The sequence below is a fragment of the Vipera ursinii genome (genome assembly GCF_947247035.1).
Source record: "Vipera ursinii genome assembly, chromosome: 11".
Taxonomy (NCBI): Eukaryota; Metazoa; Chordata; class Lepidosauria; order Squamata; family Viperidae; genus Vipera; species Vipera ursinii.
The window spans coordinates 12,806,606-12,822,211 of NC_139524.1; the positions used below are offsets into that span (position 1 = coordinate 12,806,606).

General features: G+C 39.9%; 1 protein-coding gene and 1 long non-coding RNA gene across 5 annotated transcripts in view; one reads left to right on the forward strand and one right to left on the reverse strand.

Annotated features, from left to right (window-relative positions):
* LOC310645575 overlaps positions 1-15,606 on the forward strand; it is a 590,514-nt gene that overhangs the window by 198,764 nt on the left and 376,144 nt on the right. The gene's annotated exons all lie outside the window — the stretch shown is intronic.
* EFL1 (elongation factor like GTPase 1) overlaps positions 1-15,606 on the reverse strand; it is a 50,985-nt gene that overhangs the window by 28,449 nt on the left and 6,930 nt on the right. For all 3 annotated transcript variants that reach the window (XM_083371317.1, XM_083371318.1, XM_083371319.1), the window contains exons 9-15: positions 15,498-15,574; positions 15,045-15,181; positions 14,377-14,499; positions 14,035-14,134; positions 7,690-7,841; positions 5,871-6,049; positions 4,955-5,090 (exon numbers count right to left, since the gene is read on the reverse strand). In XM_083371317.1, coding sequence (XP_083227443.1) covers positions 4,955-5,090; positions 5,871-6,049; positions 7,690-7,841; positions 14,035-14,134; positions 14,377-14,499; positions 15,045-15,181; positions 15,498-15,574 — 904 coding nt within the window. The remainder of the gene's footprint in view (positions 1-4,954; positions 5,091-5,870; positions 6,050-7,689; positions 7,842-14,034; positions 14,135-14,376; positions 14,500-15,044; positions 15,182-15,497; positions 15,575-15,606) is intronic.

The following is a 15,606-nucleotide window of genomic DNA, read 5'->3' on the forward strand; positions in this document are numbered from 1 at the left end:
TTCGTTTAGGGAACGTTCGAAGTTACGACGACACCGGGGAAAAAAAAAAGATGTACGAGTGATTTTCACACTTATGACCCTTGCAGCATCTTCTTGGTCGCGGGATCAAAATTCAGTCGCTTGGCAACTGACTCATATTTATGACGGCTGCCGTGTCCACGGGGTCACGCGATCCCCTTTTGCGACCTTCTGGCAAGCAAAGTCAGTGGGGAAGCCAGATTCGCTTAACAGCTGTGTTACTGACTTACACAACTGCAGGGATTCACATCACAAAGGTGGCAAGAAAGGTCATAAAAATGGGGCAAAATTCACTTAAGAAATGTCTCACTTAACAACAGAAATTTTGGGCTCAGTTGTGGTCTACGTCGAGGTCCAACTGCACTACATCCCTGCTATAAAGTGTAAATGTGTTTTTGTACTTTCTCCAGAATTGGTGGATTTGGGAGGAAAAAAAACAAAACCCCCGGTAAAATTATGTTGTAAGACAGGCCAAATTCATTTTTCATGGATACAGAAAATTTTTTTATCAGGCTGAATTGCTCACCACATTTAACCTTAATGTACTTATAAATAATGCAGTCAGTTTTGTCCAACCCGGTTTTATGCCCCAAAAGTTCCCCTCATCACTCTGCTATATACGTTCATTATGAATTAAGGCCAATTTTCTTCTAAATGCACTTAAAAACGTGACATGATTTATTTGAAGTGCGACATTTGGAAACGTTGAAGAAATGATGCTTTTGGCAGGGACTGGTGGGAAAGGGCAAAGAAAGAGGCGCAGCAGTGCGACAGGACCAGACTACAAAGATATAGGGGAAAGAAATATGATTCTATCCTCCTTGTTAATTGAAGGCTAAGGAAGCTATCAAGAGGCATCTGTACATTTTCAAGAATTTCCCCTAACCACAAATAAAATTTAAGACAGTGTGCCTGTGTGTTTTACCAGAGAAGACAAAAGCCAGTTCCCAAGGTTGTCACATTCTAGTGGACAAACCCATGGGTGACAGGGCTATGTTTTCTACTTAAATTTATCAGCTATGTCTACTGTCTGAGATCAAAATGATCTTCACTATCGTGAGAGCTGTTTCTCAGCAATGGCTTACGATGGGTCAACTCAAGGGAATGGACACAAAATTAAGAGAAAACAAAATATAGGGCTGGGGGAAACAACGGCTGACTTACTTTCTTTCAAAGGAGCAAGCTTGATTTGTTTTGTGAACTCAAGTGGTCTTAAAGATATAACTTGAAGTTACACCAAAAAAAATTGATGGAACCCAATGCTGGCAAACTCCTGAAAGATCTATGGAGATTCTCCATCATCCAGGTTATGGTTACCCAAAGGTGCTTTTCCAAAAGACAACTGGACTTTCTTGTTGTTGTTGTTGTTTTTTCCCTTCTCATCCGCTTCTCATATCCAAGAAGCTTATGAAGCTTCTTGGATAAGAAGCGAAACGTTTTCAAGGAAAAACCCAAAAAAGTCCAGTTGCCTTTTGGAAAAACACTTTTGGGACAATCTCCTGAAATATATATATTTTTTTCTTAAATCTATGACTAATAAAAGTCTCCTCAACATTCCCTTCCGATCCTTGCGGATTTACTACCATGTTGTCTTAATGAAGAGCTTCAAAGAATTTGCAGCCTTACATCTAGCATTATTTCATCCCTGAGTTGGTCACATAACAGTATTAGATGTGGCTGTTGAAATTTCTTATTGCTGATTCAATGTAGTTACGACTATTGTTTGCTATAGCTATTTGGAACCACTAAGCAGAAGCAAACAGTTACCAACTATTGCTGAGTAACAACAATAACAACAACGTTTCGCCATTGTCTTCATGCTCCATTTATGGGCTATCTGGAGATTGCTGCGGATAATGACAAGCAGACTAACTGGATGGGTCCTGTTTCTATTCAACACCATTCTTATATCGTTCTGACTTAGAAAAAGAATGAAGGATTGGATTACAGAAACAGGAGAAAACCTGACTGTCAGTGGCTGAATTACACATATGGAAATATTGTGCACATAAGTCTTCCATTAACATAAAAATCTAAAATTAATTTCTGCTGACCTGGCACTTACCAACAAAAGTTGTTTATATTTGTATGCTGAGCATAAAAAAAGAGTCAAGGATTCGAAGTAAATCCTAATAATATACAACTATCTTCTCCATATTTGTCACCCAACTTATTAGTTGCCTACCTTTCTTTCTTTTGGTGGGTTACTAGTTCAAGTAACGATCCACTCCCCAAAAAAACCCATATTCCAAACTTCAGCTGAGAATATTAAGAAAAGATGGACCCTTTGTAGACAGGAGTCTTGACAGAGAATTGAAGAATCTTGATAGTCTGGATCTTACTCAGCTGCCCCAAACTTATCAAGATACCTTTGATAAGACACTGTATCAGCCTCAGACTTCCAGAATCCAGTAAAATTATTTTATTCTATCAGCAGCCATCTAAAGTAACAAGAGACTATGGCTAGCTGCTTCTTCATAGCAACCCCCAATTTGAAACCATATTTTGCTCTTGGATGACAAATCCTGGTTTCTTTTAATCATGCCTTGCTTTGATTCAATTCAAGAATCTTTACATTTCCCTCTTCCTATTTTTTTTTGCAACTGTCCCATTTCTTCTGGGCAATGGTGGAAGAAATGGATAGACCAAAGCTGATTATGAAAAGCATAAACAAACCTTGCTTACTGGAAAGTTTAACTCTGTATGGATCAACACAGTTCATCAAATCTTGGTTTCGTGTTATATGCCGATGCAGTCGCTAGAGCATTTCTTGAATATGTTATATAACGACTGCCTGTATTTTGCACGAAGTTCAAACACAGAGAGACTGTGTAAAGGATCGGAGAAGTAATGCACGATTTAGAATCCAAAATAATGATGAGAATAATAGCACAACATTCAAAATTGTTCACATGGAAAGTTATCAGTCCAGATTTAAGTAGACCATCCAAGTAAGAAACTCTTGCTGGCATCAACTGTATAGCACCAGAACAATAAATACGTTCTTGAATCGAGAAGCAAGAAATTGGCAGGTCTATAAAATACCACTGAAAGGTTAAAGTGCGTCTTATGAGGAAGAAAAAAAATAAACTTTGAAAATGTTTGGATAGCTTAGCGATGAAAACAACAGCAAATCCACGGAAGACGGGACACAATAAAAAACAAATGTCTCCACTCAAAATCTGATACTGAATCAGCATTAAGCTTCCCCAAAGGTCACTGGCTGTTTTTTTTTTTGCTTTTTAATTCATCCTGAAAACAGTTACCACTTACAGATGTTTTAAATTTTAAGAGACCGATACACAGATATACCGCAAGATGGAATATCCAGTATCTCTCCCTGCAAACTAAGAATTGCCAACAGCATTCCACTTTTTCGGTGGCCTTGTTTCCTGCTGCTGCTTCCTCCTCCTCTATTTCCCCTTCTTTTAAAAATATTATTGTACAAAAACAAAGACACAAGAAACACTTGACGGAGTGATGGAACTGATTCGTTTTCCCAAAAGACAACTCCAGACGAGGGGCTAGGAGCTAAAAAATAGGAAAGACCTCGTGGCTCACGTCCTGGTGACTTCATGGATATATTTTGGGCTGGGCTGTTTCATTTCTTTGTCTTAACTTTCCCCCACTACTTTTTGGAACGAAGTTTATGGGATGCCAGCCCTTTGCCTGGAGAAAGGATGGAAGCCCAGCTGTAGGTGAAAGGGTGTTTTTTTTTTTTGAAGCATCAATGCTTATGCCAGCCCAGGCTCTAAAAACATTAAACTACAAGACCGTGTTTAAAATCTTGCTTATTTTGGGAGATGCAAAAAGACAATCTGTCATTTATCAGGTCTCATAAATCCAAATTCCAGCCAATTTTTTTTAAAACAAAACAAAACCCAGAAAGCTACTAAAAGCACAGAGTTGTCCCAAAAATGCCTAATCCAAACCAATTTTGATAAAATCGTGCTGATATTCATAATTTTCTCCAACACTGATGAAATGAAATGAAAATCACATGGTTTCCAAGGTAGCGTTCTCAAATCAAATGGGTTGGAGGGAAAAAGACATCTGGAAAGGATTTCAAGTTTCCATGGTAAACAAGGAGTTGGAAGGTAAATTTAGTTTCCCACATCTTTTAGAAGGAAGTACAAATTTACTTCTAAAATACATAAAACAGAACAACAGACATGGAAAATGCAGTACACAATTCACTTTAAGTACTGTACGGTATATAAGGAACTGGATCACTTTCAATGCTTCTGCTAACATTTAGCCAAGTTTAGAGTTTCCTCTCTGTTCAATTGCTGATTACATTAGCTCCGTGTCCTTCAGATGCATTAGGACTACAGTTCCCAGAATTCCTAGGCAACACATACTAGGAGAGAACCTGGGTTTGATAGCAAGCAGCTGGCTCACTCTGAAATCAGCTACAATGGTACCTCGGTTAATTGTTCAATGGTTCCGGGAAGCGTGATGAGTACCAAAACCAATGAATACCAAACAAATTTTTCCAATAAGGAATAATGTTGTGAGTCACAAGGAAAGTTCTAGCTTGCCAAACAAACGATGAGTACGGCAACAAAAGTTTTCACATCACAATGCATTGGGTACCAAATGGATCTGTTTCAAAGCAGCGGAGTACCAAGGTACCACTGCATTTAATCACGTGCAAAGTTACCCTATTACCCTTTGATAATGAGAATTTTCATTACCGCTTTTAATTATTTGGTTATGCTGTATATGGTCCTGATTAATTTTATTATAAGGATTTTAGGGCTAAAACATGCTGGGAATCTTTCTGACTAAGGGACAGCAGAGATGTTTATCATATCCATCCAAAGAGAGTTTTCAACTAGAAAGAAGTCATGGGTTCGTGGCTATCATTAGACTACCTCCAGGAACATCTGTCTTGAATGTGTGATAGTCATGGAAAACACAATAGTTCACCTACCAAGCACATTCCCCGAGGGCACTTCCTGTAATTCTTCAAGCTCTCTCCCCATTAGTAAGTAGAGATCCTCCAACGTGCAGCAAGCTAAATGAGGCACGGATGGCAGAGCGTCCGCAGGAGAACATCCCGGAGGAAGCTAAAGGGAAGGGAAAAAAATGAGTCACACAAGAATTGCTGATTCCTAGCAGACTTCAGCACAGCTTTCCCCAAAGCAAGTGTAACTTACATAAGCAAACTATGGTTTTTATTCCAAGAGAAATGGCAAGAGAAAGGGGAATATTGTCAACCTTGGCAAGTCTAAGGTTGCCCACCTAAAGGTCTAAGGCCAAGCAGTAGATTTTATTCTTGCTTCTATGCAGGAGAAATCCTGCAAATAAAGGAATGAACATGAAATTCTTTTTTCAAGTCACGTTCAACCCATGATGAGTATCTTGGTTATATACAGTCACCTCCTTGGTAGCGACACGAATGTGCTCGGTCACTGCCTTATCTTGAAATGCTTTTTTTGATTTCTCAAACTATTTTTACAGCCCTGGGATATCCTGGTGGTTTCTCACGGAAGGCCTAACCTTGCTTAGTTCTTTGAAATTAGCTAAGGTAGCTAGGTGCTGCCTTGGAGAGGACCCATGAGTGAATATTTGGGAGATAGTGGGAAAGAGCTAAAAGGAATCTTTTACATCTTCCAGGGCCTTAACACCCATTTTATCCCATACAAGCCCCAAACCTGCCTTCAAAACAGGGACTTCATCTACTTTTGGAGTGTTGTCCCCAACTGCCTGGGCCCTCAAAACGACAGTATATTCCTGATGTAGATCCAAGTCATCACAAATAACATGGTTTCTTACTTTAATGTTCAGTCATAGGAAAAAGTGAAGTTCACCCTAATAGGGAAAACGTAGGTATCTCAGCAGCTTACCTTGTGCAGTGACTCTGCGGGATCATATTTTGGTCCAAGGACAAAGAGCTTCTGCCCCTTTTTCACCACACCACTGAACACCCTCGCAAAAGCCATGAAAGCTTCTTTAGTTTCAAGCTCTTCTCTCTCTGTAGCCACGATGTTGGTCTCTGATTGAATAGTGGGCAGCTGGTGATCCCCTGACGGAGGAATAATATTCCATGTTGGAAATTGGAAAAGTGATACTTTTCTGTTTGTCAATGAATGGCTGTCGGAAATGTGAGATATATATATGTGTGTCTGTGTGTGTGTATGTGTATACACACACACACACACACATATATATACACACATACACACACACACACACACACACATATATATGTGTGTGTGTGTTTTGAAAAAGGCAATGTTTCCTACTAATCAAAGGATGTAGCTTTGTGTGTTATTACGGCAGAAATTTTATTTTTTTTAATTTATTTTTATTTTAATTCCATTTATATCCCGCCCTTCTCCGGAGACTCAGGGCGGCTTACAAGCTTAGCAGTAGCCTTCATTCTATGCATATGCCTGCTTATTAGGGCTTTCACACCCCGCCCAAGCGGCATTATTACAAAGTCAGCTTAATTGCCCCCAACAATCTGGGTCCTCATTTTACCTACCTCGGAAGGATGGAAGGCTGAGTCAACCTTGAGCCTGGTGGGATGCGAACCTGCACTAATTGCAGGCAGCTGGTGTTACTTAAGGAGGCATTAGCCCACTGCTCCATCTCTTACAATAATAACTTGTATTGCCTACATTATAGTAGCGAATTCACTGGTAAACCAGTACACTAATGACAAATATAAAATAAATATGTATAAAACTGATTCTTGGTATGTGTCTTTTAATTTTTTATACTTTTAGTAAGATTAAATATTGTTTAACTAAAAATAAAAATATTAAATAAAAAGATTCTGGGGGGGAAAAACACTGACTTAATGGCAGATTTTGGCAGAGTGGAGACAAAACATTTGCAGCCAAATCGGCAAGCTCAGCCCAACTACCAACCCATCTCAAATCTGATTTAAGCTTGTGTAGTCCATCCATAACAGGATGGACATTACAACAATATACTTCTACAACTTCCAGGGTACTGGCATCCAGATCAATAAAGAGAAGCCAATTTGGGACAGGACCAGTTATGTGCTAGGGACAATAATGTGAAGCAAACTAGATTTCTCTTTCCTCCTGGGTGCTGCAAATGAATTTTACAGCGTTCACTCACAAGTTAAGTATCCAGGGAAGTTCAACATAAGAAACAAAACTAGAAAATTGTTGGCAAGCACCATGAACCATCTGCTCTGTAAAACAAGAGGCTTATTCCCACAACCAGTTCACAGGCTTGCTGGAGAAAAAACAGGCTACCCAAATTTACTTCTAGCAGCAAACTGCCATGTGCCAAATTTGGCTGTTGACACGCTATCACGATGTATATATTTATATGCTGCACTGTTCCCAAGCCAGTTGGACCATAGTAAGAATTTAGGATTAGGAGAGAACTGCTGCCAGCAGCCTCTAAGACACTGCTTGGCAATTTCCAGATGTGTGGGGCTTGAAATCCAATACAGAGGTTGACTTTGTTTCATACCTACTGCCAGAGTACAGTTACCATTTATCTTCTAGACCAGTGGTGAGGAACCACGGCCCTTTTATGACCTGTGGACTTCAACTCCCAGAATTCTTGAGCCAGCATGGCTGGCTCAGGAATTCTGGGAGTTGAAGTCCACAAGTCATAAAGGGGGCTGTAGTTCCGAGCCACTGTCCTAGATGAACCATTTATTCCTGATCTTTCTCTTACCTCGGTTCTCTTCTGCCTCTAAAGTTGGGTCTATCAAATTTCCTCCAATTCCCTCAGATGCTGACTCTTGCTCCTGAGTGGCTGCTAACTTTTCAGCACGCCGCTGCCTCGCACGGTCACGTCTTTGGGCTATCTCTTCTTGTGACAAAGGCCTGTGTACCATTGGGGACAACATGAGAGTTTTGAAAGCCGACTTTAATTTCCTAACTGCAGATTTGCACACTAGCAGGGAGTGTTTTGTCAGAGCACGCACAGTCTTATTGCGCTGAGATAACCCAGGAGTAAACACCGTAAACAGTGGTCTATATTAAATGGTGGTTTATCTTACACTATCTACAATATCATACACCAGGAACAATATACCTACATGTGTTAATATAGCAGGCTCCAACACAAGCAGTTACAGCAGGAAAACGAAAGACAAAACACTCATCTGCGGAGCCTTCCCTTTTATACAAGGCTCTTAAAGAGACACAGATCCTGCTGAGTCATTCCCAACATTATATCATACATCTCACACTGCATAAACTGGTTAGCTGTTAAATTATTACCTTGACAAGTTTGAGAAACAAAATAATTAATGAGTGGCTGGCTGATATAATTTTAATAAAGCTATTGGGTCAACTGCTAGAGATTCTAACTTATATCAGTTCTTACAGTCACTACTACTGATTCTGCAAACCCAACGAGTTCCGACGAGCAGCTAGCATGTAGCAAATAGATGAAAACTGAAATTAATTCACTATTTAAAAAATATTTTTAATTCACCAATTGCAGAAAAAATGTTCTTCCCTTACAACATCTGTCATACATTTCATTGCTTTGGAATGTTGACTTTAAAAATATATATATAAGGGCTAGACAGGGAAGTCAAAAAATTATGAGCATTAACCTGCAAAAATGTAACATTTTCAGGCCCAGTGATTCAAAAGTGAGTAACAGACAATGACGATAAATATATAGATCTTTCAGAAGAATCTGATAATCAAATGTATCCAATCAAGTATTCCATAGATGAAATCAAGTAGCTGGTGTGTATATGTTGTTTGTGTGTAATATTAGTACAGTGTATTGTATTAGTAAAATGGGTAAAATTAAAATAGGCTACATGTAAATAGGAATAATAACCAAGTATAGATAATGGATTTGACAATAGCAAGGGATAGTAAAAGGGAAGAGAAAGAATTGGAGAGGATCACAAAGTATGAAAATTGAAGCTGAAAGACTACAGCAGGGCATAAACTAGGCATGGTTGTCCCAGTGGTTATGGGTGCACTGGGTGCCCTACCAAAAAATCTTGGACAGCACATAGAAAATCTGTGCATTGGCAAAATTTCCATCTGTTAATTACAAAACACATACAATGTGCTTGAATCTGCATATATATACTACACCAGGGGTCTTCAAACGTGGCCCTTTTATGACTTGTGGACTTCAACTCCCAGAATTCCTCAGCCAGCGTGCCTGGCTGAGGAATTCTGGGAGTTGAAGTCCACAAGTCATAAAAGGGCCAAGTTTGAAGAGCCCTGTACTACACCAATACATTTATTTATTAATTTAATTTAATTTAATTTGTATACCACCCTTCTCCCGAAGGACTCAGGGCGGTGAACAGGGCCATAAATACCAAAATAACCAAAATATAAAATTAAAAACAAATTAAACCTTATGATGCCTTAGGTTCTTGGGAAGAACTGGATGCAACACCAGCTAAAAAACTGACAGCTGTGACTTCACATTGTTGTGCCCGGATAATAATATATCAATATTAGTAGCTAGTGAGGAAACACCAAGCTGTTATTAAAATAGCAGTTATTAAAGCCATTATTTTACATGCTAGAGTTGCCTTAATGGAAACAATTTAAAACTTCTGCAAAATGTGATAAATTCCAATAAAACTTTCACGGGCGTATAATTATTTAAAGTGGTACTACAACGGCAATATTAACTTTTTTAAAGGCAATTTTTATCGAAGCCTACTTAAGAGGAAAATGCTTCAGCTTTATGAACTGATAAATTGCTGCTGGAGAGAAGTCCTTGACATGCATTCCTGGTTTAAAGATGCAAATTCCATTTAAATACCTGAGATACTTGAAATTTGTGTGTTTGAAAAGTAGGAGGGTTGATAGAAATTCCAATTTGATTTGTTTAACGGATCAACCGCAACACTGTGTGCTGATCTTAATGTAGGAGACCAGGATTCAGGATGAATCCTTTATAAAGAAGCAAGCAAAGAATTTTATAATGCAGATAGGGGGAAGAGAAGAGATAGATTATGCAAAACGCTTTAAAAAAACACAAAAGGCATGCAGGGATGGCTAAGCACCGTATTGAAGGAAACAAGAGAATTACTGAATTCTTATCCCAAGTTATTTATTTATTTATTTATTTTATCTTATTAGATTTGTATACTGCCCTTTCCCGAAGGACTCAGGGCGGTTTACAGGGTAATTAAAACAAGAAATACAAAAGTTAAAAACAATTTAAAAAAATTACAACAGTTCCTGAAAAAAAAAAAACCAATTAAAATTAAAATTAAAATTCTCAGCCTGGGTCAGAGAGCTCGAAGAGCCAGGTCTTCAGGTCCCGGCGGAATGAACGGAGGTCGGGGGCAGTCCTCAGATCCACGGGCAGCTGGTTCCAGAGGGCAGGTGCACCCACTGAGAAGGCCCTATCCCTGGGTGTTACCCACCGGCAATCTTTTATTGGCGGCACCCTGAGAAGACCCTCCCTGTGGGAGCGCACTGGACGAAGGGAGCTTGATGCTGGCATGATTTATTTAATTTAATTTATGTCATGATTTATTTAATTGTGCGGGGCTGAACACAATGCAATTGCCTGGGTTTGCATGCAGGTGGTCCTCGACTTACAGCCATTCTTTCAGTGACTGTGCAAAGTTACAACAGCACTGGGGAAAAAGGGACTTATGACCGCTTTTCACACTTAACCACCACTGCAGCATCCCCGTGGTCACGTGATCAAAATTCAGACTCTTGGCAAGCGGCATGTACTTAGGACGGTTGCAGTGTCCCGGGATCACGTGATCACCGTTTGTGACTTTATGACAGGCCAGTGGGAAAGCCAGGTTCAATTAATAATTGTGTTACTAACTTAACAACTGTTCTGTACCAGCCTACTACCGGCCCTGCAGAAAAGGCAGGGACAACCCCTTTACAAAACGGCAAGAGGCTGGAATAAAGCCTGCCAAATTTATTAACATAAAACAGACACCAACCATGAAACAGGAGCTATTCAAGCGGTTGCCTTCAGCAAACCAGCCCTCCCACACATTCCCCTTTTAAACAGTTCAGGGCGTGGCTTCTCTCTGCCTCCTTCCGAGGTGCCCCATTGCCTTCCTCTGTTTACTCCTGATTGACTGCCTCCTGCGTCGGGCGTCCTTGAACAGGGCCAGCTGTGGGTCATCTTCATCCACGCTGTCAGGCTCACACAGCTGGGTCTGCATCGTAACCAGATGGGAGGGGCCTGGCTGAGGGCTCTGCGGAGCCTCAAGGCCATCATCAGCAAGCTCTCCAACACCCCCCTCCTCCTCCTCTGAATTGTCCGACCCAACTGCCGAACCCACAGGCTGACCCTGAATCACAACAACAACTGCAGTGATTCCTTTAGGAACGGTGGCAAGGAAGGTCGTAAAATAGAGCAAAACTCTGGTAACAATTGTCTCACTTGGCAGCATAAATTTGGGCATCAATTGTGGTGGTTAGGTTGAAGGCTACCTGTGTTAGGGTAACTATGAAATCAGGGATGGGTGAATGGAAGCCCCAGGACCCCATACGGGCCAATTCCCTCTTTTGAGCTTTTAGCATCTTCTCTCAAGCACATTTCCCACTGTTTTGAGGCCCAGGGAAATTGTGTTGTGAATCCATTTAACTTTAAGTGAACCCCAAGACTTTGGAAGGACAAGAAAAGCAGCACCTCTCTTGTTTTCTGCTTCAAGGCTTTATCCGTCCGTATTTTAGCTAGAGAGGTACAAAAATAAATTCAAACTGATGCAGAAATTATTCAACTGGGGAAGTTTAAAACCACGAAGGCATTAAAATGAAATCCTCACTTAGGTGACAGGACTTCGTTAATGAATTGCTCCAAACCATCTGCAGCCCCAAGATCACATGGCCAGAAAGAGGGCCGTGGACTCCACAAAACTCCACCCTTATTCATAAAAACACAATAGTCCCACCTCCTAACTTCTAATGTGCAAAACTGGAAAGAAAGTTAAAACTGTGTTTAGGAAAGTTTCAAGAGCCGCTTAATCCACAGTTGACTGCCACCATCTAGTGGTCAAAATGCTCCAGGTCCTCTAGTCAGAAACGACTGCAGCCTTTTTTTACATCTCACTTAAAACTTTTCAACTTCTTTAAAAACTCCCTAGGCAAAAATTCACAAGACTCCTCTCATAGAGTTCATTCATTCTGAAGAGCAAGAAGCCATAGAAAGCAAGCAGAGAGCTGACTTCCACGAACAACTACTGCTTAACATCCTTCTCATGATGGACAGTGCAAAGGTATCTCAAGAAGAGGGGTGTTTTTTTCCCCAAAACAAACTTACAAATAAATCCACACACACACACACACACACACACACACACTTGAAACTAGGGCTGTGATGCTCTTTGGATCTCAAGCCAGAAAGATATTTTGGTGTCAGCACAAACATGCAAACTATACCTATTCACACTTCCTTAAATAAGTCATGTCTTTTCCTGGCCTCTCTCATCCCTCCTGTGTTGGCACATTAGGCTGAGTTATACAGTAATGCTTGACCGCTTGGATAATCGATGGATTCGCATTCCGGTCCTCAGAGCGCTGGTCTCCCAGATGTAGCAGGAGGCCCAGGTCTTCTTCTTGACCCACTGCACCCTTCTTCCAAGTGCTGCACTTAAGAACCGCCACTGAGAGAGTTGGGATCAGGGTTATGCAAAGCAGTCATGTGGCTTTGCATTATATAATAATAACAAAGTTGGAAGATACCGTAGAGGTCATCTAGTCCAGCCCCCGGGGGCTCAGGCAGGAAATCCTGTACCATTTCAGACAAATGGCTGTCCAGGCTCTTCTTAAAAACTTTAAAACCTGCTTCTAGAGGCAGGTTGTTCCACTGGTTAATTGTTCTAACTGTCAGGAAGTTTCTCCTTAGTTCTAAGTTGCTTCTCTCTTTGGTTAGTTTCCATCCATTGCTTCTCATCCTGCCTTCAGGTTCTTTGGAGAATAGTTTGAGTCCCTCTTCTTTGGGGCAGCCCCTGAGATATTGGAACACTGCTATCATGTCACTCCTCGTCCTTCTCTTCATTAAACCAGACATACACAGTTCCAGCAACCGTTCCTTATACGTCTTAGCCTCTTGAGAACCATCTCGTTCAAAAACTGCGATTACAGACCCAAATGTGGTCGTAAGTGGAAGACTGTAGATGACCAGGCTGAGCCCGAAGGAGGAGTCAAATGCATCATCAGTCATGAATCCCTGCACACACACGAGATCTAAGTCCAGCCCACCCTGAATTCCTTTCTATTCTTAACTCCTGCTAATTTCCCTTGAAAGTTCAGATTCTTGTAGAGAGCTTATAATAAATCCTTATACATGTTTGAATTGCCTGGATCTCCCGTTTTCCCCGATGCTTGACATGACTATTATTATTATTATTATTATTATTATTATTATTATTATTATTATTATTATTATTATTATTTATTTAAATTTATATACCGCCCTATTCCCGTAGGACTCAGGGCGGTTTACAGGGAGACTTAAAATACATAACATACAAAATTAAAATCAGTTAAAACTATGATTAAATTACAGTCCCTGAAGTTAAACTAAAACCCAATAAATTAATTAATTAAAACCCCTCAGACTACCTATAACGTAGCTTCCTTCATGTCACAGGAGTATTAATTCAGCAATTCTTCTTTGTAAATTAGTTTACGATTTGGCTAGGGAAGTGAATCCAGCCAATAAACTTGTTCACCAACTACATTAAGAAAACCAAGGCTCCCTTAACTATAGTTAATCTAAACATTAGAATCTAAAAGACCCGATTATATAGAGAAACCATCTGAATGCATTACATACTTTGATATGTTGATTAGCTTTCATTATATGACAAAACCTTTATTTTTTTTAATTCACACACATCCATAAATCTTACAAGTGTGACAAATTCCAAAAGTCTGTGTCATATTTACCAGCCAGCTCAAGAAATAACTGCTTTTCTTGTCAGGTCAGAGAAAATAAGCTTAGCCAGGCTTAAAATAAAAGCAACTGAAACCGCAGATTATGATTTAGTAACTACCACTGCTGGAGCAGAGAGAGATCAAATAGGACAATTTTTCTCACCTTGGTTTGTTCCGTGGTAATGTCTTAGCGTCAACTGCGAACATTTTGGATACAAACACAACGACAGGAGCAGTTTCTTCGCTGCTGCACTTCATAAACGCTAAGCAAACATAAAACAAAATTATTATATTTCTTTCTGAGGTCCGTGCGAAAGAATGTCCGGTTTTATACGTAGATGTCAACTCTTTAATAAATCCAGATGGAGAATTTAAGTTATAGTTCTACGTTGGATGATGGATTAGTGCAGTTAGGGACACTCATTGTCCTTTAACAAGGCTATTTTTTCTTTGATTTTGATTCAGACTGCCTCTTTTCCCTTTTAGCTTCCTAAAGTTTACTCACCCTCTTTTAAATCTTGTGTTTCTTGTGGCAGGGAATCAAACGTTTTAGCTCCACTACACAGCAGCTTCTCCACTCTCTCAGCAGTGATATCAAGAGGACTAGGAAGTTTATCACAAACCATGGCTAATCGGTGCATTAAGGACACACAGAGAGGCAATCTGATATTTCAGTGACAGTGAAAACGAAGGAGAGGATGTGGGCTATTCAGTAAGAGCAAGACATCCTCTCTGCAAGAATTTTTTCAAAGTTCATACTTACCCATCAAATCCTAACATCATTCGGAACTGAACAGCTCGGCAAAAACATCCAGGAATAAATACGTAAAATTGGTGTGTGTGTGTGTTAGGACCCTTTTCCGACTCCTGTTATTTTTTTTTCCTTATAAAAGTTCCAAAACATTTATAGGGAACCATGGATATCTTCTGAGTAGAAAATACATCACATAAGTAACCCTACTATTCTTCTAGAAAGGAAATTGAAAGACACCAAAAAGTCCAGGAATGGCTTAAGTGATTTTAAGGCAGGTGAGCCACTACTAATTTTTTTAAAGAGTTAAATGAATGCTTACCTCCTGCTTAGTAAAATCAAAATCAAAAAAGTAAAATGAAAGAGGGGTAATATACAGTACTAGTTGGCTGTGTGAACAGTTTTTTTTTTTTAAAGGATACAGAGAACTGCATCTGATATTGGTAGCCACTGACTACAAATGGCATTAAGCTGAACCTTTGGGTCCGTGTGGCGTAATTCACGAGCGGCAATATTTAGTCCCAGAGAGGAGATTATTTTCTCTATTTTCTCTTTGTCTCTGTGTGTAGGGAGAAAAAAAAGACACAAGATATTTGCTTCTCACTGAACCCAGGAACAAAAAAAAAAAACATAAGGGGACTTCTAAATTCACTGGCCTGTTACACTTATGAACGTGACGCTGGAGATGACTGATCAACCAGCCACGCCTGATTTTAAGATTATCATTTGTTTGCAAATGATGGAAATATCCTAAGATACCAAAGCAACATATTTACTGAACATCAGTAACAAAATTCGCTTATCACTTGGGTGATGCAGAGTAGGCATCTCATATTTTCAAGCAAGAAAATGCAATTCAAGGATTTCTCTCTTACCTCTTGGTAACTGCCTCGTAGAGACTCCATATGTTTTCTAACACTAGTTGTACAAATAGGGGCTTTTTCCCTTTCAGCTGGAAAGAGAACCTCAGGTTAGACAAACACA